This window comes from Gopherus evgoodei, unplaced genomic scaffold, assembly GCF_007399415.2.
Source record: "Gopherus evgoodei ecotype Sinaloan lineage unplaced genomic scaffold, rGopEvg1_v1.p scaffold_34_arrow_ctg1, whole genome shotgun sequence".
Classification (NCBI taxonomy): Eukaryota; Metazoa; Chordata; order Testudines; family Testudinidae; genus Gopherus; species Gopherus evgoodei.
In genome coordinates this window covers 2,713,091-2,735,748 of record NW_022060016.1, presented here as the reverse complement: position 1 = coordinate 2,735,748, position 22,658 = coordinate 2,713,091, and the positions used below count along the sequence as shown (strand labels likewise).

The following is a 22,658-nucleotide window of genomic DNA, read 5'->3' as shown; positions in this document are numbered from 1 at the left end:
TGACTGAGTGTTTGTAAGGTGCTTTAAGATCCTCAGGGGAAGGAAGCCACAGCAGGGCAAAGCATCATAAATTTCACTCTGGACACAGCCTCATCTTAATTAACCTCTCTTGGCAGATGATAAATTATATTGTAGGGTCATGCAGGGCCGGTGAAAGGATGTTTCGTGCCCTAGGCGAAACTTCCACCTTGTGTCCTCCCCCCCCCGCCCTGAGGTGCCCCACCGTGGCAGCTTCCCCCCTCCACCCTGAGGCACCCCCCTTGCGAAATCAGCATTTACTGACAAAAAATGAATCCTTCCAAATCTAGTTGTTTTTAATTTAAAAAAAAATCATGGAAAATACCCATTTTCTGACCAGCTCTACGTGTAGGGAAGAAACCAGCACTGGCCCTTGGTGAGGAATGGAATAGATGGGACCCGAGCAGCATTTCCCCATCTCCAATGCATTGCCCTAGAGATAGGATCCAAGCTTGGGCCCTTAACCAGCCCAGAGCATGAAGGAATCCTATTGCACTGAAGCTACAGATAACCCTGGAGACAGGCAGGTTGGGCTAGTGATTAGCGCACAGCCCTGTGCATTGGGTCGCTTCTATTCCTGGTTCTGGTACAGTGTGACCTCGACCCCATCTCAGCATCTTGGTTTTTCCGTCTGTATAGCAGAGGTGGTGAGCATTGCGACACTAGGAACCGGTGTTGTAACACTCGGATGGAAGAAAAGTACAATCTTATTAAGGGAGCTAATCTTTTCCTCTCCTCTCTGGCCATGAGGCTGGGAATCAGATCTATCCTGGCAGGAGGGACACAGTCTAAGAGGAAACATGCCGCGTTGACTTTGCATTGCCGGTTTGCCCTGAGGTTGTGATCATTAGCTGCCCTGCTGGTAGGAAGCAGCTATAAAGTGGGCTATAACTCCCATTAGGTGTCGCTCTGAAAAAATGTTTTGTTAGATAAAATAAAGCCATCGCCTGCTGGCAGAAAGCAGCGAGGTGGAGTTTAACAACCTCCGTCCAGATCCCTCGCTGAGTAGGCTGCTCCTGACTCACTTTCTCTTCTTCCCTTCCAGAAAGCGACCATGGGCCGGAACACAAGCAGGGGAACCAGTTTCTGCCCAAAGCGTCTGGGGTCTTGGCCAAAGGTTACTCCCGGAGCAGCCCAGATGACGGGACCCGTTGCTCCATGGCGGAGAACGATGCCAGCAGCCCGGAAACGAGCTACAAGGATGAGGAGGTGTCGGAAGGAGCTGGGGCGAGCGACGCCGAGAGTAGGCGCACGGGGCCCCGGAGCAAACGAATCAAGCTGGAGTTCCAGCCGGACAGTCCCCCCCAGGAGGCCTCGCTCGTCAGCACCGAGGAGTCGGACAGCGGCAGCGAGGAGGAGCCTGATCTCCCGCCCCAGCCGGTGGCGCTGGAGAGGAGGGTGAACGGGTACAATATGGCGGTAGGGCGGAACGCGGGGCCAAGCCGGCCCTGCACATCAGAGTTCACCTCCGTCATCCAGACCCAGAGGAGCTACCCACCAAAAGCCAGCGCAGTGCTTAGCATTAAGACAGAGCAGAGCCAGGCTCCCAAGTACGACAAGGCCGCCCTGTGGACCTATCCCTCTGCCCGGGATGCCCTCCACGAGGGACCCCCCTACACTGTGAGCAAAGCACTTAACCTGGAGAAGCCCATTCTGAGGCAAGCCACTTCCCACCTGTACGTCTCCATCCCGGACTCTGTCCTCACCCCTCCCGAGATGGACAGCAGCGGGGGCCTGGCCAAGGCCCCCTTCAGCACCTCTCCCCGGGCTATGCTGCCAGCCCCCTCAGCTGAAACGCTCTCCCCCCCACTCTCGGGCTCACCGTGTGAGGAAAGGGCCACGTCGACGCCCTTTGCCCCCATGGTCTATCCTGGCGAGATGGAGGCGCTCCAGCGGTTCCACGCGGGGAACGTGGTCCTCCCGCTGGTGCACCAGCTTGGCGGGCACCACGGCATCGCCAGCACCACAGGCTCCCAGAGCCTCTACACCACCAGCACTATCCGATACGCCCCGGCCGACGTGACCCTGGCGGTGCCAGGCAGCGTGCTGCCTGCCTCCCATGCAATCAACCTCATGGACATCGGCAGCGCAGAGTCCAAGACCTCCATGGAACTTATGTATCACCACATCCAGCGGCTTAACATGGTGGCGCCGTTTGGGAACTCAGCCAACGCCACCGGTTTGGCGCAGATTTCGGGCGCCACGGGAGGCGTTTTCACAGCCGCCGAATCCTTGTTCTCTACGCTGCCCTTCTCTGTGGCCAGCGGCAGCATCCACAGCCTGTCAGCCGCAGAGCGCAAAGAGGACTAAGCCAAGCGGCTGCCCTGAAGGCATCTCGTTAGACATGCCACCCTGAACTGACTCTGCCCTGAGCTCTGCGCTGAAGTCCGTGCTCCTTTGAAACTCATCTTGGGGGCTCACGACCGCATGAGCTGCTGGATGTTTCAAGAAGGGAAAAAAATCTTTATTCTGGAATCAATCCTCATGTTTCATTCCCCTCCCTCCCCCCCGACTAAATCACAGCACAGATCAGTATTCTGCTCCCTGCTTCATAGCTTTACCCTTCTGGGACAGATGCTCCTGTTATGTTGGTGTAAATCCAAAGTGGGTCCATAAGTTACTCCAGATTTACACCAGTGAACAGAATCTGCACTTTTTAAAAATCAGCTCCCCTTTGTGGAAAAGCCAGAATCACAGCAAGCAACAGCTCACCCTCACTTTCCTGATTTATATCTTTAAAAGCAGGAGGAGCTTTCTTCCCCTCTTTGCCTTTTCTCCCATTAATGCATAATGATGCATGGGAAGAAAGGACACTTTGCACTCGTGGTGTGGCCCGATTTCTGTCGAAAAATGGAGCTAGGCTGATTTACAGCAGTAGAGGATCTGGCCCCTAGTACTTTTCCAGCTTCAAAATGCTGTAGAAACGTTAATCAATTCTTACTGCCAGACACTTATTATGGAGCTGAAGATCAGCCCAATTGTTGAAGCTGGGGGCCAGATTCTGTTCTTCTTCTGACACGGGTAAAATCTGGAGTGATTCCTTGGTAACTGAGAGCAGAACAGGGTTTGGGGAAGCCAAGACCCCGAGAGAGCAACATAAATTGGAGCAAACGGATGCAGCTTCCTTGGAAATCTGTGGGGTAAATGCAGTTGGGAGGGCGCAAGGAGCTAAGTGAGTTGCTTATTCTGTTTGGCGGGGAAGGCAAAATGAGGTGACTTACACCCTCTCCGTAGCTGCTTTAATGTGTAAGACAAGGCGCCCATCTCTCATCACCTCTTTATCTTACCACCTCCAGGTGGCTGCTTCTCTTACGCCTCCCAATCCTGTTGGCCTCTTCAGCTTGTAAATTTCAGTCGTGTCCCAACCGCACATAGCTCTGGGTCAGACTAACTGGCCACTTATGCCTGTTTTCTGACCCACAGAGCAGTTTGGCCCAGTGCTCTGTAAAGGCTAACTAGGCTTAAGTGCTTTTCCCTGCAGATTATTAACAAAATAAAGAGAGTGCTTTGCTCTTGGGGAGTGGGCGACAGGGGATGGATCACTTGGTGATTGCCTCTTCTGTTCATTCCCTCTGAGGCACCTGGCATTAGCCGCTGTCAAAGACAGGATACTGGGCTAGATGGACCTTTGGTCTGACCCAGTACGGCCATTCTTATGTTCTTTGACCAGGCCTTCTGCTAACCCCGCTCTGTGCCAGCAGCAAACTTCCTTTTATTCCTCCCTAGGAGGAGGGGGGATTGGTAAAAGAGGCTTCTCCCCTAGTGCCACTGGGAGCTTTTCTCCTATTCAAGGAAGGATGAATGGAAGCTGGATACAGAGAAAAGGGTTTCCAGGTTGCTCTGGCAGCTTGGCTGGAGAGTTCCTGTTCTCATTACGATCATCTTCACTGCAAGGCCTTTTTCTTAAGAGGGGGTGAGCTTCCAGTGGCTTCAGCACTTGGTCCTGAATCAAACACTAGCTGGGCTCAGCTGAAATCCAGCCCGCACAACCGCAAATTGCATTTGCTTTTAAGCTAGAGCAAGAGCATTTGCACTCACCTGTCTCTTAAGACACACGATAAGCGCTTAAATGGTCATTTGACCAGTGTGTGTACGAACGATGGTCAAGCAGTGGTTAGAGCTTCCACCAACAGTCCAGTCCCCCTGATTCCTCTATTTATTTATCCAAAGGGGAACAACTTCAAGAGAAGAATCTGAGAGCCCGACATCAGAATATCTCATTGGTTAGGGCACACCTAAAAGGTGGGAGACCCCTGTTCAAATCCTCTCTCACCATCTGGTCTCCCACAGCCCAGGTGAGTGCTCTGACCACTGAGTTAAAAGCTATAAAGTGGGCAGTAGCACCACCTTCTCTGGCCAGATTTGAATAGGACCCAAGCAGGAGGTGTGCTCGGAGCATGCCCACCAGCTCAGGACTCGCAAGCAAACGCCTATCTTCCTCAGGTGTGTAGATCATGCTGGGGCCTGCGCATGAGACAGACATCCAGATGCCTTGAATGAGGCATTGTGCATATGCCCAGAGGCAGAAACTTGGGTATCTGGGGAACATTGAGGCACTGACTTTAGGCAACTACAGAGTTATGCCAAGCGGGGGAGGGGAGGGGGTTGTGGATTGGGATAGTGCCCAAATCAAGAAATTTAGATGCCTAAATGCCTTTGTGAATCTGGAAGTGACCGCTCTGCCAGCTGGTCTAATCACGAGCAGAGGCAGCGTCAGCTCCCTATTTCTCACATTGTCCCCTGCCACGGTGCCTCACCCCTGCCCTGGTAAGCCCACCCACTAGGGATGAGGGAAAGTTCCATTTCTGTAGTCTCTGCAATCCATGGCTTTTGCACTGAGATTGCCAAGAGGGGGAACTGCAGTGGGGCCAACTAGGAACTAAATTAAGATCAACTAATTTCCCAGATCACCGCATTCCAGCGAGCATTGTTCCTGGTCACACTGGGCTGGATTTGAACCAGTGACTAGTCTGACAGGCTGGCATTGTTCTACAGTCCACTCCCTCCCCATGCAAACACAGCACTTCAGCTGAATGATCCAACAAAAACAAGCCCTCAGGGTGGGGCCAGAGCCACCTCTGAACCCCTTCCTTCCCGAAAGCTAGGAGAACAAAAGGATGCAAAGAGACAACTCCATTGACTGCACTTAAAAAGGTAAACCGATGTCATGACTTTTAGCACTTATTAAAAAAAGAGATTTGTATAATTGTTAAACAAAACCCGACCCCACCACCAAACAGTAGAGCTTTTTCTGTAATTTTGCTGAAGGATCTGTTTTTTTTTAATTTTTCCATCCCCATTCGTCCGATGAAGGTAGCTTCCATCGTTGACTGGGTGTTGTCATTGCGGCTGCTTTCTGCAGTCCAGGATTTCAATGAAAATAAAACTTAAAAAATAAATAAGAAATCAACTTGTTTCTCCCCTTTTGGTTTACTGAGAAGAAAGCATGAAATGAATGAAATGCCAGGGAACAGCAGCAGAATGTGTCAGGTGACCAGTATGAACAGCATCCCAGCAAGACACAGGTCTTAGGGGGGATGGAAACCCATTGTGAACCACCAAGGATTTGATTGTCAAAGGTGCTGGCACCCACAGCTGTTGCCAGTTCCAATGGGAGTTGTGGGTGCATGACCTCTGAAAATCAGGCCATTTGCTTGCAAACATGCCTTAAATTGGGGAGCGGGTTTCAGTTTAGTATCAGGGAATTCAGACACACGGTCACCCCTGCCTCTATAGCAGAGGCCCAGAATCTGTCAGTCAACAGCCCACTATCTGTGAAGAAGCACCCACTGTATTTTCAGTGATTACTAGATCGGATGGGTATTTGGTAGCAGATTTAAAGGAGAATGGCAGTGATTTTCATGACAACAAAACTCACTTTGGGCTTGTCTACATCACAAAGTTGCAGCGCTGGTGAGGGGATTACAGCGCTGCAACTTAGGAGGTGTACACATCTGCAGGGCATCACCAGCGCTGCAACTCCCTGTTTGCAGCGCTGGCCGTACTCCCGTTTTGTCTCGGGTGTAGAGGATCCAGCGCTGGTGATCCAGCGCTGGTAATCAAGTGTAGACACTTACCAGCGCTTTTCTTGACCTCCGTGGAATAAGCAGGTATCCCAGCATACCTGAGGAAGCCTCTGGTAATCAAGCAGGTCTCCTTCCCCGGTTTACTCTCGCGTTCCCCGAACCCCCGAGCAAGCAGGTCTCCTTCCCTGCGGTTTGCTCTCGCGTTCCCCGAACCCCCGTGCAAGCAGGTCTCCTTCCCTGCGGTTTGCAGGGGGGTTCGGGGAACGCGAGAGCAAACCGCGGCGAAGCTGGTCTCCTTCCCCGGTTTGCTCTCGCGTTCCCCGAACCCCCCTTGACGCCGCCCAACAGCGCTGCAGTGTGGCCACATCTAACACCACTTGCAGCGCTGGTTGCTGTAAGTGTGGCCACTCTGCAGCGCTGGCCCTATACAGCTGTACTAATACAGCTGTAACAACCAGCGCTGCAAAATTGTAGATGTAGACATACCCTTTGTCAGACTTTCCAAAACTGTGCTTCAGAATACCTGAAAAGGTTTCAGACTGACAGGAATTGGGCAGATAGATGGTCCCTACTTTAATCCCTCTCACAGGCAATGCAGCTGGACAGTGCATAAAAACAAGGTCTTCAGAGATATAGCCCTGGACTCAACAGCGCTTCTGAGATAAGTTATAAAAGCCCCCTCACATTTTTGGGTCTAGGGAAGAGAGGAGGAGAATCTTCCACTGCTCTGTGCATTTTCTGTTCTGTTCTTGCTCCATCTCTTACTGCTTACACTCTCCTCCGTCATTAGATTTCATGCAGACATGGCATTTAAAGAAATAAAATAATTATTAGTCAGTTATGTTTCACATTCAGTCATCTGCTTAGACGCTTTCATATTCGAAAGCAGTTTTCTTCTGTAGATCTGGGTAAGTATTCTCCCTTTCAGATGAGGAAACTGACTTGGCTACAGACCCAGACAGTGTCAGAGCAGGAGATAAAACCCAGAAATACCAAAACAAGCCCATCCCTTACACTTAGCATTAGACTACGCTTCTTCCCAGAGCTGAAAACATAACCAAGGATTCTTGACTTAATCCCTTGCTCTAATCCAGGGGTTCTCAAACTGGGGGTCAGGACCCTTCAGGTGTTCGTGAGGTTATTATGTGGGGGGTCACAAGCAGTCAGCTTCCACCCCAAACCCCACTTTGCTTCCAGCATTTATAACAGTGTTAAATATATAAACAAATGTTTTTATTTTATAAGGGGGGGTCACACTCAGAGGCTTGCTGTGTGAAAGGGGTCACGAGTACAAACGTTTGAGAATCACTGCTCTAATCACTAGACCATGCTTCATGAATAACCGCCATCTGACATTGCTTCATCTTGCTCAAGTACATCAGTGCAGGCAAGAGTTGCACTCAAACTCAATGGGAGAAGAGGAGATTTTACTTGAAAAGTTAGTGTAAACTTCTACAAACTTTATTATGCCAGCTGCTGCATCCATCATGGAAAGCAGCTATCAGAGGGTAGGCTGGTTGTGAAAGATTCATGTAGAATTGCTTCAAAAATAAGGAGGACTGGCAGCATTTGCAAATCCCAGAGTCGTTAGAGGGCTCATCTAATCTCTTGGGCATCGTTCCTCTTGGGTATTTCAAAAGGTGCTAGTCAAATGAGCTGAACAGCAGGTACCATAGGGAAATAGGACAGAGTTTATAAACCGGAGAAAAAAGTTTTCACAACAGCTATTAGTGAAATGTGCCAGACTGACAGTCCTATATGATTTATTCACAACACACACAACATGCTAGCACGGTGCTTTTAACAGACAAGACCCTGCCTCAAAAAGTTTACAGCATAATTTAAACAGGTGGACAACTAACAAGGAAAAAAGGCAGATGCCTCTGAAAGGGAAGAGAGCTAATCGTCATTAGAAAGGCCAGGCAAAAGCAGCAGGTCAGATGGAGATATCAGCAAGACAGTGAAACCCTCAGGAGAGAAGCTACAGCAGTGCAAAGCAGATTAAGTACACCGCAGCACAGGAAAATGGTCCAGGTATGTTTTGCATTAGTTACAAAAACTGCCATTAACGCATTCCATCTGCTCAACTCCTCACCTTCCGGAAGCCCGTAATGCCAAATGCTCTGAAGGTCATTTACATCAATTGCTTATGCCTGGAGCGGAGTCACTATGCGTTGCCCAGAGAGGCTTTAAATCAATGGGTTGCCGCCTCTGGTTTGAAAAATAGCCAACGTGTCTTTATCACCTGGCTTTCACAAGCGTCATTTCCTGGAGACCAAGAGATGGGGCCAAATTATGCTCTATCAAACTAGTGTAAAGCTGGAATAATTCCATAAGGTCCTCTTAGTATTTACTCCGCATACATGAGGTGCTAGGATACCAACTGCAAGACTTTCTAATTCAGAGAGAGACTAATATTGTCCTCCATTATTCCTACAAAGAGGATTTTATTGGAGCGATGTCAGGAGACTATAAAAAGCCTCTCACCTAATTATCTGCACAGGCTTTGCATCTTTCGGCTGGGGGTTTTAGAGCACTTTGTAAAAGCTGCTATTCCTAGTGTTCTGTTGGGAAAATACTTGCATTGCAGTGCCTGGAGAGTCTGACCCGAAAGCCAACATAACCAGCCCCCTGGGAGATCCTCCCAGCATAGACGCATCCAATAGGGCAGAACTGGTACAGAGGTTCCTACACCACACCACACTTCATTGGTGTAGAAGGCATGGCCAGGATTTCTCTATCTGATGTTTTGCTAGCACATCAGCACTTTGGAGCTGCAGCCAGCCAGCGTAACTCAGAATGCCAGTACAAGTTACATCTGGCAAAGAGGCAGCCCATGGGGCAAGGAAGTATAAAGTGTGTTCTCCAGTCAAGGATCCAGGCCCTTGATTTTGTTTCCTGCCTTGCAGGATGGATTAAGCCTCCAGATCACAACGTCGTGAAGTTTCAAATGAACAACGTGGCAAATGATTGTTCAGACCAGTGAAAACCAACCATTGGAAGAAATGAAAGTAATAATGTTTGGGAGAGGGGAACAGATGCAGTCACAGCCGGGTGAGGTTTCTAATTGGTTGCATCACATTTCCCTCCCTGTATTTGCATTGATAGGTGGCCTTACTTCTAGCTATTCACAGGGTCACTTCCGCCCACATGTACTCAGCTACCTGAATAACGTAGCTGAAGTCAACGTACTTAGACCTATTCACCGCGGCGTCTCCACTGCGGCGAGTCAACTCCTGCCGCTCCCCCGTCGACTCTGCCTGCGCATCTCGCGGCGGTGGAGTACAGGAGTTGATGGGAGAGTGCTCGGGTTCAATTTATCGCGTCTAGACTAGATACGATAAATCAACCCCCGCAGGATCAATCGCTGCCCGCCAGTGCGGCGGGTAATGTAGACATACCCTAAGTAAACAGTTTTATAGATCAAAAATAAATACTTTGCCTATCCTTTACTCCTCCCACTGGAGGATCTCAAATATGCTCTACAAACCTTTTACCCAAGAAGTAGGCAATTATATCCCATTTTAGAGATAACTAAACTGAGGCAAAGCGCAATACGTGACCTGAGCAAAGCAGCAGCAAGGGTAGGACTGGAACCGTACTCTCAACTCGTAACATAACGTAATCAGGCCCTTTCTGCAAGTGGATATGGGGAGAGTGAGAGAGTAATCCTAGAGTGTACATTTCATTCAGACACAGGAAGAGAGCAGTTTTGTTTTGATCTTTTTAATACAAACATTAACTGATCTGGATGTAAAATGGGCTCAAGAGGCATAGTGAGTAACCTCAATGTGATGTGCTAACTTTACAACGTACGCCGGGGCAGCAGGCTCGAACTCCATGGGATACTGTTGCGATTCAACATTTCTAGGGAGCGTCAGCTGAATTTGGCTTAAAATTTCCAGCTTCTGCATACCTGGCAGAACAGACATGGGATGTATGTGGGAGACAAGAGCACAGGATCTCAATGGACAGCCAACTTTTTAAAAGCATCAGAGATCCATTTTGACAGCAACGCAAGCTCCCAGCTGGGAAGCCGTCCCACCAATCCATCTGCTACCAAAGCAGGGTGTCCTGCAGCCATATTTCTGTTCGATGATCCAATTTTATTAATGCTAATTCTCATTGCCAATCTGGAAAATGTTAAATAAATATAAAGCAGCCACCACAGTGTCTTATTTACAAAAAAGCTGCCCTTTCTTCGTGCCCTTGGACACTGAGCAGGACAGCCCATGGGCGCTGTATCTATTGCATTAAAACTCAGGCCACTGAGTGCAATGGAGAACATTCTAAATGACCATCATGAAAGCAGCAAAATTCTCCAAAACCTTGGTATTTACTCGTCCGACTTCCCATCATCCTTTTCTGTGTCCTGGCAATCATCACCACTGTCCTCCTGTATGATCTCAACCTCAAGGCGACCGATGTAGAGGGAGATGGCGCACAGCCAGAACAGTGCCACTGTTGTGACCACCGTGCCGTTCAGCAGGGCCGTGGAGAAAGCAAGCATCATGGTGCGGCGGAGGAGGAAGAGGCTGACAAGGTAGGAGGCGCTGCCGTAAGAGACACAAATCCCGCCGAGAATGAAGAAACCTAGAGTAGAAACAGAGAATGAAATCCATCCATGCATCTGGAGCAGAGCCTGGTAAACCATCCTCCAAGGGAAAAATCTGAGCAGCTGAGTCTTTAATGTAATTTATTCTCCTAACACCCCTGTGAAGTAGGGAAGTGCTAAGATCCCCACCTGCACGATAGGGTAAGGAGCATAGACAGAAGAAGTGACTTGGCGAAGGTCATTCAGGAAGTCTGTGGCAGAACAGGAAATTGAACTCAGGTCTCTCAAGTCCTAGCCTAGTGCCCTAACTTCTAGGCCATTCTCTCTCTTTATAATGGACTCAGGGCCATGCTAGTTATGACAGGCACTGTACATGACCGTTGCTGGCAGGGTTTCCCTGGCTAGCATGGATATGGATTGACTGAGTTATAAAATTGTTCCAGACTCCCTAGGGGGCGTTTTAATAAATCCCCATTCACACAAGTCAAGCAAGAAGTGCTAGAACACTGCAGGTAACAACTGTATTAAGCACAATTCTGCCAGTGCAGGTGATGCCAGAAAGTCTTCCCTATGATTTCTCCACTTTGAGTTAGGGTTTAAGGAAAACTGCCTTGTACATGTTCTGAAGAGTTGTTTCTTTGGGGGGGGGGGGGGGGGGAAGGAAGGATGGCTAAAGCACATGACTGGGTCTCAGGATTCATGGGTTTTCTTCTCAACTCTGTCACAAAGTTCCTCTGTGTTAGCCCCAAGCTGCAATGGTTGAGTTGCAAACACTGCAAGAAATCAAAATCCAAAATGGCTTTCATTGTAATCAAACAGACCAGGCCAATTTTAAAAACAAAACAAGAGATAAAACTTGGCCTGAACTTCCTGTCTTAAAGTCAAGAATTCTTCAACCGGATACAGCTCAACCATAAACGCACAACTCTTCATAACATGAGGCAACTTACAAATACAATTCTTCTCTCTTCAGTTTTGAAGAACCATTGCACCACACTGTGGTGAGCTTTAAAATAACCATACTCAAGCAAAATTCTTTGCAACAGTCCCATATTTCTCTTGCATTTCCTCTCCCTTCCCTGTAGTCTGTGTGCAGAAGAAAGCAGCGAGAGTGCTCCTCCTAGCTGATTCATCTATGTCCCAGTCAGCTATTTATGTCGTCACATTACTTTCTTCGTAGGGAATTAGGAGGCTAAGTACTAGCATGTGGCATCAGTGAACAAATAAAGCAAGACTAGATTAGAGGATCGGCACAAATACTTTGCAGTTGTATAGCACCCTTCAAAGGATCTCAAGTACTCTATGAAAACACATATCCTCAGGGGAGGTGACTGTATTATCCCCATTTTAAAGATGGGCAAGCAGGCAAAGAGAAGGGAAGTGACCTACCCAAGAGCTCATTCAGCAAGTCTACAGCAGAACCAAGAACAGATTTTAAAGAAGTCCTGACAGAGAACACATGCCATACAGAGTAGGCAGTTCTGAGCTTGTACCATGCTTTGGGATCCTCAAATCACAGTGCTAGGTAAGGTCACCATGTCATTGACAAAGGGCTTTGAGTCAAAAGGTCATCACTAGTTTTTGTCGTGATCCTAGTGTGTATGTTTTACACACTGACAGCAGCCCTACCCTTCCAGCACAATGGTTATGAACACTGCATCTTGTCACACAGTCACATGCTTCTGACCAATCTTTGGCACATGTCCCATAAAACTGGTGAAATGAGACAACTTTAATTTCCTCAGATGGGAGGCCTTCCGTGCAATATAACTGCCTCACAAGAGAAACACCATTTCTGTAAATGGGTAGATGGATGACCTCTGATATAAAGATCAAATCTGGTATTTTTTCCTCCAATGAGTGCACCAGACTTCAAGATTCTAGCCCAGCGGGAACAAGAACGTTACTTTCACACTGTCACCTTATTACAGGCCTCTGTATTACATATTCATCCTCCTCCCTCTCCCCTAATTTTACATCATCCTCTAAATCTCATCTGAGGGCAGCTACATCTCCTTTTCTAAGGTCTAGGGTCCAGCACATTTATACACATTACAATTCATATCTTTCCTGGACATACAGGTCAGTTTGCTGCCATTTTAGCATATCTGCTAGCAGCTTCCTCATTTTATAACAGCTTTCCTGGAACAGAGAGTTAACCCCCATAGAAATTCAATAACCCAAGAGTTCAAACTCAGTAACTCCCAACAGCTGCAGCCTGTATGTATGATCCATACCTACCACATCTTTTCAATGGCTCTCTCAAAATGTATTACAATGGGGTATTATCACCATTTTACAGACTGAGAAATTAAGTGATATTGGGGTTAAGTAAATTGTTCAAGGTTATTACCCAGGGATTCATGGGCTAAGCTGGACATTGGATCCACGCATGACTCTCAGACCTGCATGTGTTCTATAATCACTATTCAAAGATCTTTTACAGACCATTTCATTGCTACAGCACTGGAGCCGTCTGGGTCTAGCACAGGGGTTGCAACCTTTCAGAAGTGGTGTGCCGAGTCTTCATTTATTAACTCTGATTTAAGGTTGTGTGTGCCAGTCATATATTTTAATGTTTGTAAAGGTCTCTTTCTATAGGTCTATAATATACATCTAAATTACTGTTGTATGTAAAGTAAATATGGTTTTTAAAATATTTCAGAAGCTTCATTTAAAATTAAATTAAAATGCAGAGCCCCCTGGGCCAGTGGCCAGGCAGTGAGAGTGCCATTGAAAATCAGCTCGCATGCCATCTTTGGCACGCGTGCCATAGGTTGCCTACCCTTGGTCTAGCACGTAAATATGCACTAAGGCAATTTCAAGATGCCTATTAACTTCTTCGTATAGACTATTATAATCATATAAGCCATTATAGTCTATTGGCTAAAGATCTATCCAGACAATACATTTGTAGGAGCTTTATAAAAAATGATTAATAGATTCTAAGGCCAGAAGGAACCACTGGTCATCTATCTAGTCTGACCTGTGCTATGCAGGTGGTTATAAACCTTCCCTGATCTTACAGGTATAGAAAACAGCTGCTAGAGCCATGTGGTTCAAAGTGTTTTATGAAAGTGACTAATTCTGTACACACTGGACTGGACTGCTTCACCCATAATTGACATGTGGCCACCTCTGGGCTTAGCAATTGTTTGACAGGGCATAAGTGAACTGACCTTAGTTACAAAAATCAACATTTCAGTGATCGGTTAACTAACCTGGTGACAATAATACTTTTCATTGGTGCAGTGTCCAGTTCAAATGTCACCCTTGCTCATCTATAGCGTGCATTACTTACCATAAGCTGCCTCTCGTCCTATGTCGCTCTGAACATAAGAAATTACTCCGACGCCGGTTGCCAGCAAGCCATTGCGAAACCAGGACAGGAAACCTGAGTAGAGAACAGGAGAAAGCTAGAGTTTCCTCTTCTTCAGCCATTTGTTATTTCGTTTATACTGCTCCCTGTTGTGGTAGAGAGGATACGAGGAACCATTATGTCTGGGAAGCAAATTCTTTAAAAGATTAACTGTCACAGCCTTGGGTTTTTGTCTATAGCATGTTCACCCCTTTCAAATTCAGGACTCCACAGCATCCAACCTCCACATGGTTCTGTAGTGTCTCAAACTTCTGTCACACCCATAGGAAACTCCAGAAGTGTCTTTGAAAGACAATCTACCAGACCTAGGCAAGAAGGGCACCATGATTATTGCTCATCTTTAACATAGGTTAAAATCTCCCTTGGGCCTCTAGTTCTGGCTTCATCCCATTAAAACCCACTTTCCCTTTTCAGTCTATCACCCTATCAAGTTAACAGGCAGCTGCATCACCTTGGGTTGCGATGTTTAAGTACGGCTTAGTATGGATAGCACTCAGGTGTGAAGTTTCCAAGTCCCCGAGCTGCAGGACGCACCAATGATTCAGTGAGGGGGTAGCTCTTCCTTTCAAATCAGTACTGATCAACATGCCACAGCATGGTGTAAGGGGAAACTGTACAGTAGAATAATGGTGATGAAAAGATGAGTGCCCTCCTCTTTGTCTCATTACTGACTTAGATGGCTCAACATAGTGAGAGGGGCCATGCTATTTTTTAGATAAAACATAGAACCAGCATCCTGGCTACCTGTACCAATTAAAATTCCTAAGCTGCATTTCACAAGCATCAGGAGGAGCAGCCCAACTGGGATAATTACATTTAGTCCCCCATAGTGGATATGGGATTCTCTCTCACTTCCTGTCCCAAGTTGTGTGTTTTAGTGGGAAGGTGAAGTGACACCGTACGTAGATGACTGCACTGTTCTTTGGGATGAAAACAGGCATTAAAGCAGTAAAAGCTATTGCTGTTAAGGTAGTTAAGTGTTAGTCAGTAACAGTGTGGATTTGATTTAAATCAAATTAATTTAAATCATGTTTTAAATCACTAGTCAGGAAGACTCCATTTAATCATGGATCTCTACATACAAGTGCATTCTTGTTGGTTCTTATAACCTTAATATATATTTTTCACAACTCATAGATGTAGTTTTCATTTTTAGAAGGCCCACACTATACATTTTTCAAGTGTTTAACTAAAACAACAATATGTATTCTGGATGTTTTTCTTCAATAGCAAACATAATATTTTAACAAAACAAGCATATGAATTTTTGAATTTAGTTAAACATTCAAGTTTTTTAAAATCAGGTTTGTTTTTGTTAAAATTGTTTTGAACTAAAATAGTTAATGAAATATTAAAAAAAAATTAAATAGACTGTGTCAGCCAGGTCAACATGAGAAACTTAAGATATTGGCTTCTGCAGCTAACTCAGTCATGTTTACATTCATTTCCTGTTTGTTCATAATCTGGAAATGGAAAACAAGCTTTCCTGCTTTTTCAGGTCCCAAATGATTTCTCAGTTTGGAATGAATTAGTCCAAAGGAAAAAAATATTCTTTCTACACCAGCAGAAGCAGCTACTTCTGTTAAAAGTGAGATCATCACTTCAACAGTCCCTGAATCCAAGTGCTTAAGTGACTTCCACCAGTTCACTGGTGTGACTTTCTTTAAAAAATCATCAGCAAACATATTTACTGAATGGTTCTTATTCCCAAACTGGGTCTCTTTTACAGGTTCTCTCTTCTAGTGAGAGACTGGTATGATACATATGGAATATGCTGCTCAAACAGTTTCACTTTTGTTTTTCTACTGCCTGTCCCTCCCTTCTCACATTTATCTCCAGACTTCATCTCCTTGTCCAGATCTATCCCGCCCCCAACAATCTTCTATTCATTGAACTTTTTGAAACTTTGCACTTTTAGAGAGAGAGAGAGAAAAAGGATTGACTCTACGTATGCAAATTTGCAGAGGGACAACAGGGTTGAGGGCTGTTATTTCTCACCTCAATATATTACTGTATATACTTGTTCATAAGCTGAGTATTTTTGGTAAAAAAGTAACACATCAAAGAGCGGGGGTTGGCTTATAAGCGGGTCTCCACCAAAATTTGATGATTTAAAACCCTACGGAATCATTGAATTGAATATCTAATACATTGTTGTATTGTTTACCTGGAATGTGCGCAGGCCTGGAGCCCCTCAGCTCCCTGTGACCGCGGTTTGCTGTTCCCAGCCAATGAGAGCTGTGGGAAGTGGCGCCACTTCCTGCAGTTCCCATTGGCTAGGAACGGCAAACAGCGGCCACAGGGAGCTGAGAGGTTCCATGCCTGCAGACACTCCAGGTAAACAAAACGTTCCAACCCACCAGCAGCTTACCCTGATGGGCCGGGAGCCAAAGTTTTCCAATCCCTGAAATAAAAGGTCAGTTTACGAAAGGGTCAGACAGTTTTTGCTATTTTTACCTATCGATTTTGGGGGGTCGCCTTATAAATGAATTGGCTAATGAACGAGTATATATGGTATTTATTTATTTTAAAAACAGTTTTGCTGTTAACAAGCATGTTTTCTCTGGAGACACAAATCCAGAGTTTGAGACCTGCAAAACTAAGCATCTCTGATGGCATCTTCTAGACTGAGCACTGAGTCCCACTGGGTAGACAGACAGATCAATCTAAATAATCTATGCAGAAGCCCCTGGAACCCCATAAGATTGCATCCCTAATCCATGAACTATTGGAACTCATTTACAAAACTTTTCTTAAATATTACATGAATATATTGTCTCATTCTATAGAATTAGAATTTATAATCCCTATTCCATGAGATCTCTTTGAACTATAACGTATCTTGATTAAAACTATCTTTAGATCGGTTTTTTCCCCAAAAAGCATTTTATAAAAAAAATCTTATTTAAATAAGAAAATCTGAAGTTTTTGATTTTTTTTTAAAATCAATTATTTTTATCCACTCTGGTCAGTGACACTCTCTCTCTTTAACCAAAACAAGACCATGTGTCAAGATGCCATCACACTGTGACAACCCAAGGTGCACGTCCACATCTAGAATACCACATTATGCCCTTTCAGCCCTTATGACAACCCCATCATCGCACTGTCCCCTACACCATCTTCCCACCATGCTATTCCCAAGAGTTCCCTACCCCATTCCTGTCATCAGAGTACCTGCAACTCTGTGCTGTCCCCTCACCCATGTTGCACTGTTCCATTCATCATCCCCAACAGAGCCTTGATACACCACACCAAGCCCTTAATCCACACTATTCCTGCGTTACCCACCCTGTCCACACACCCCACATCATGTCTCAAGTGGCAGCAGCCCATCCCCCACAATGCCTCAGACCACATCATACCCGAAAATGGACTAGCTACCACCCCATGAGATCCCCTCCACCGTCCTGCCCTCACAGTACAGTGACCCTCCTGTGCCCCCATCCTCACATCCTGTGCTGCCCCAAAGACCCTTATGTCCAGTCCCCATTATCCACATTGTCTCCTACCCTGGCCCCACTCCCTTACAGCTCCCCCACAACCTCCCTAAAGCCCCCCCCTCCAACCCAACACCCCACCCACCACAGGCCTCCTCCTTTGACCAGAGCACACCTCCCCTACAGCCCACCGCCTCCATCCCCAACTACAGCCACTCCTCCCCTCCAGCTCTCCTCCTCACAGCCCCCCCCACCATGGACCCCTCCCCATTGACTCTCTTCCTCCACCCTGCCCCCCCATGGGCTCCTTCCCACCCCCCAGAGCCCCCCTTCCTCCCCAGCATGTGCCCCTTCCACACAGCTCCCCTGTCCCCCACCATGTGCCCCTTCCACACAGCCCCCCTGTCTCCTATGGGCCCCTTCCCCCTCCCACAGCCCCCTCACCATGTGCCCCTTCCACACAGCTCCCCTGTCCCCCATGGTCCCCTTCTCCCACCCCACAGCCCCCCTTCCTCCCCACCATGTGCCCCTACCACACAGCCCACATCTCCTATGGGCCTCTTCCCCCTCCCACAGCCCTCCCACCATGTGCGCCTTCCACACAGCCTCCCTCCCCCCCATGGTCCCCTTCCCCCACCCCACAGCCCCCCTACCATGTGCCCCTTCCACACAGCCCCCCTGCCCCCCCACCATGTGCCCCTCCCACACAGCTCCCCTGTCCCCCCACTATGTGCCCCTTCCCCCTCCCACAGCCCCCCCACCATGTGCCCCTTCCACACAGCTCCCCTCCCAGGTCCCCTTCCCCCACCCCACAGCCCCCCTACCATGTGCCCCTTCCACACAGCCCCCCTGCCCCCACCATGTGCCCCTTCCCCCCACCATGTGCCCCTTCCCCCTCCCACAGCCCCCCCGCCCCCCCCACCATGTGCCCCTTCCACACAGCCCCCCCGCCCCCCCACCATGTGCCCCTTCCACACAGCTCCCCTCCCAGGTCCCCTTCCCCCACCCCACAGCCCCCCTACCATGTGCCCCTTCCACACAGCCCCCCTTCTCCCCCCCATGTGCCCCCCCACCCTTGGGTCCCTTCCCCTGCCCGCAGCCCCCTCAGCCGCCCCCGGCCGGGCCGGGCCGGGCCGGGCCTCCCCGCGCTGACCCGTCTCATGCGCCTTCCGGAGCAGCCAGGCGTCCGCCCTGTCCAGCTCCGAGACCGGGGGAGGCGGCGGGGAGGGAGGGGCCCGGCTCGAGCTGCGGCGGGGCCCTCGGGGGGGCCCGCGCCCGGCCGCCCCCCGCAGGAAGCGCCCGGCCGCCCGCCCCACAGCCCGCGCCCACCAGCCCATGGCGGAGTCTCCCCGGCACCCGCAGCCCTGCCACGGCCCCCGGAAAAGGACGGGGAGGGAGTCCCAACGCGGATAGGTGGTCCGGGCTGTCACTCACAGGAGCACCACCCTCCAAGGGGCGGGACCCCAGCAGGATAGGTCAGCGAGCCTGCCACTCGCAATAACCACGCCCCCTTCCAGAGAGAGCCGCCAATAGGGTCGATAGCCCAGCCCCTCAGCCGTGAGAATCGCAGCCCCACCCTCCCGAGGGAGGAATCGGCGCTCGTGGGGGAGAATTGCATGCTGGGACGTGTAGTCTCCCCACCTGGCAGCGCTGCGGGTGGGGCATTGCATGCCGGGAAGGGTGGCTGGCGGAGGCTGACAGGTGGGGCGGGAGGAGATTGAATGTTGCTTGAGAGCTGTGGCCGGGGAACATAGGAACCCCGAATGAAGGTTCCATGGCAGTTGGAGGGAACAGTGGCACTGGGGGTGGGAGGGGGCTGGGGTAGAATGCTGGGCCCTGAATGTTCCGTGGCAGTTGGAGGGAACACTGGCACTGGGGGTGGGAGGGGGCTGGGGTGGAATGCTGGGCCCTGAATGTTCCGTGGCAGTTGGAGGGAACAGTGGCACTGGGGGTGGGAGGGAGCTGGGGTGGAATGTTGGGCCCTGAATGTTCCGTGGCAGTTGGAGGGAACAGTGGCACTGGGGGTGGGAGGGAGCTGGGGTGGAATGTTGGGCCCTGAATGTTCCGTGGCAGTTGGAGGGAACAGTGGCACTGGGGGTGGGAGGGGGCTGGGGTGGAATGTTGGGCCCTGAATGTTCCGTGGCAGTTGGAGGGAACAGTGGCACTGGGGGTGGGAGGGAGCTGGGGTGGAATGTTGGGCCCTGAATGTTCCATGGCAGTTGGAGGGAACACTGGCACTGGGGGTGGGAAGGGGCTGGGGTGGAATGCTGGGCCCTGAATGTTCCATGGCAGTTGGAGGGAACAGTGGCACTGGGGGTGGGAGGGGGCTGGGGTGGAATGTTGGGCCCTGAATGTTCCATGGCAGTTGGAGGGAACACTGGCACTGGGGGTGGGAGGGGGCTGGGGCGGAATGCTGGGCCCTGAATGTTCCATGGCAGTTGGAGGGAACATTGGCACTGGGGGTGGGAGGGGGCTGGGGTGGAATGTTGGGCCCTGAATGTTCCATGGCAGTTGGAGGGAACACTGGCACTGGGGGTGGGAGGGAGCTGGGGTGGAATGCTGGGCCCTGAATGTTCCATGGCAGTTGGAGGGAACGCTGGCACTGGGGGTGGGAGGGGGCTGGGGTGGAATGTTGGGCCCTGAATGTTCCATGGCAGTTGGAGGGAACGCTGGCACTGGGGGTGGGAGGGGGCTGGGGTGGAATGCTGGGCCCTGAATGTTCCATGGCAGTTGGAAGGAACACTGGCACTGGGGGTGGGAGGGGGCTGGGGTGGAATGTTGGGCCCTGAATGTTCCATGGCAGTTGGAGGGAACACTGGCACTGGGGTTTGGAGGGGGCTGGGGTAGAATGCTGGGCCCTGAATGGTGGTAGTTGGAAGGAACAGATTTGAAAGTATCTTCTCCCCTTATTGGTCCTTTTGGTCAGGTGCCAGCCAGGTTATCTGAGCTTCTTAACCCTTTACAGGTAAAAGAAATTAACCTTTTACAGGGTAAAGAGGGATTTTATGCTACCCTTATCTATACGTTTATGACAGGCCCCCCTTACCCATCTGTTGCCCCACCACCAAAGCCATGGTCCTGCACCTGGCCCCAGTTGAAGGGGGGGCACAGACAGGACTAAGGGGGGGTGAAGTTAAAAGTTTTGGGGGGGACCACTGGCTTTCAGCACCCGCACTGTAAAAATTGTTCCAGTGCCACTGGCTCTTGGTGAAGCCTTTAGGAAGCCAAACTTTCTCGACCTCTGGAATGCCATTTCACAGCATAGCATGAGGATGAAAATGCAATTTGCAAAAAGCTTTCCATGAAACAGACCTAAAGAATCGCTCAGCATCACTGTCCAGGAGAGACATCAATGCCAAACTCACTCCAGCACTACATTACCAAGGGGCGGGGGGGAGAACTCAGCTTCAGGACTTCTTACGTAAGGCTGACACTACACCAACGGATACTGCAACAGGCCAGTGTTCCTGGGGCCAGCCAGCCCAGGTTGATTATCAGACCCTGATGAGAACAGACCATGTGATTATAAAAGCCAGCCAGCAGCACAGTTAGGGAGGAGGGCTGCAGGAGGAAGGATGTGGTCCTGGGACTAGTGCTGGACCAAAGAGATGGGTGTAGAATGAAAGGAATCTGGGCCCCCATAGCCTGGGTTAGCCAGGTAAGTAGCTTGTTTTGTGTTCCTTGGGAAGTCCTTTTATTGAAGAGACTTGAGCAGCAGCCTGCCAGATACCGCAGACATATCGTGCCCTTTGGGCTGGATAGACAGTCCAATTACAATTAGATTCACTCAGTAAGGGTATGTCTACACTGCGTTAGACATCCATGCCCTAGCATGCTTGGGCTAGCCCCCTGAATCCAGCATTGCCCGAGGTATTCGCGTAGCTGAAGTTGCATATCTTAGGTCGAGTCCCCACCTCCCCGAGTGTAGACCTAAGACTAAGAAAGAGATGTCTTTTAGCTCATGCAGTAGCAGCTCATGCATTGAGCTCCAGAGATCCCAGGTGTGATCCCAGCTGATGACAACTGGCATCTGTCAGCTTTACACAAGCAAAGCCTAAAACCAAGATTCGCTTTGGGAACCTTAATGACTGTGTCTAGGTGCCAATGAGTGGCCTCCTCCCAGGTGTCCTTTGTGGTCACTGCAAGTGGCCCCTCACTGCAGTTTCCCCTCCTAGTTTCTCAATAAACTCAAAAAGGACTTTGTAAATCCAATAACAGCATGCCTTAGGATATGGTTGAGTAACTTAAAATTCAGAATTAAACACAAAAATCTTCCCTCTGTTCTTAAACTGGGCATAGGACTTTCTTGTTTTGGTAGGCTGCTCCCAGCCCTTCCTAGTATGGCTAGCTCCCCTGGTCTCAGAGTCTTCCCTGTAGGAGTCTGTCTCCAGCCTTCCTGAGCTTTCCCACAGTGTCCTGCTGCTCTTATATGGGAATCACCCACTGGCTGCACGTGTGCCTACTTAGTAAGTAGGGCTGGCCAGTCCCAAGCCTCAAGTCCTTATGGGTATGTCTGCACTGCAATTAGACACCAATGACTGACCTATGCCAGCTGACTTGGGCTCAGGCTAAGGGGCTGTTTAATTGCAGTGTTGATGTTCAGCCTTAGGCAGTGGCAATTGAACAGCACCTTAGCCTGAGTCAGCTGGCACAGGCCAGCCATGAGTAGCTAAATGCAGTGCAGACATACCCTAAAAAGGCAAGCCAGCGTGTTACAGTAGGCCTAGAAGGATTCCATTTTTTTAATTGGTAGATGTTGGTCAATGTCAGTTTCACTGTCCACACACAAACTCATGAAAAAATATTTCCATAGATAATGACCGGCATTTACAGCTGGGCCACGTAAGACAATGGCGCTTGAGAACTTACTTGAGTTTGATTGAAGGCTATTTACTTTGCCTAGTTTGACGTGATGTTGACAGTTTGTGGTTTAATAGGTACAACACTCTTAAAGCTCATCGTGTGTTGTCATTGCATAAGTATTTACTGACACCCTCACCCCATAATTTTCCTGCAACTGAAAATTTCAGTCTGTAAAAATAAAAGATATGCTTAAAAATAAACATGGATATTTGTGAGGAAGTGGCTTCTTTCCCTTTATGTTATACATGAACCTTAATGTTGTGCATGAATACTGTGTGTGCCTCAGTTTCCCTCTATATTAGCCTAGGTGGTGGGGATAAGGATAAGAATTGAGACCCTCAATGATAGGTGAGGCTCCTCCAACTGCCTGTATGTAG

The 22,658-nt window shown here is 49.1% G+C and overlaps 2 protein-coding genes across 4 annotated transcripts in view; one reads left to right on the top strand and one right to left on the bottom strand.

The window, feature by feature from the left end:
• NPAS1 (neuronal PAS domain protein 1) overlaps positions 1 to 3,615 on the top strand; it is a 95,806-nt gene extending 92,191 nt beyond the window's left edge. For all 3 annotated transcript variants that reach the window (XM_030544548.1, XM_030544549.1, XM_030544547.1), the window contains one exon: positions 1,064 to 3,615. In XM_030544548.1, coding sequence (XP_030400408.1) covers positions 1,064 to 2,328 — 1,265 coding nt within the window. In that variant the 3' untranslated portion in view covers positions 2,329 to 3,615. The remainder of the gene's footprint in view (positions 1 to 1,063) is intronic.
• A 6,133-nt stretch (positions 3,616 to 9,748) lies between these two features.
• TMEM160 (transmembrane protein 160) lies at positions 9,749 to 18,755 on the bottom strand. Its single transcript, XM_030544348.1, has 3 exons — positions 18,572 to 18,755; positions 13,901 to 13,993; positions 9,749 to 10,637 (listed from the first exon to the last, which is right to left on the bottom strand). The coding sequence occupies exons 1-3, from the start codon at positions 18,753 to 18,755 to the stop codon at positions 10,381 to 10,383; spliced, it is 534 nt and encodes a 177-aa protein (XP_030400208.1). The 3' UTR covers positions 9,749 to 10,380.
• Positions 18,756 to 22,658: the final 3,903 nt, after the last annotated feature.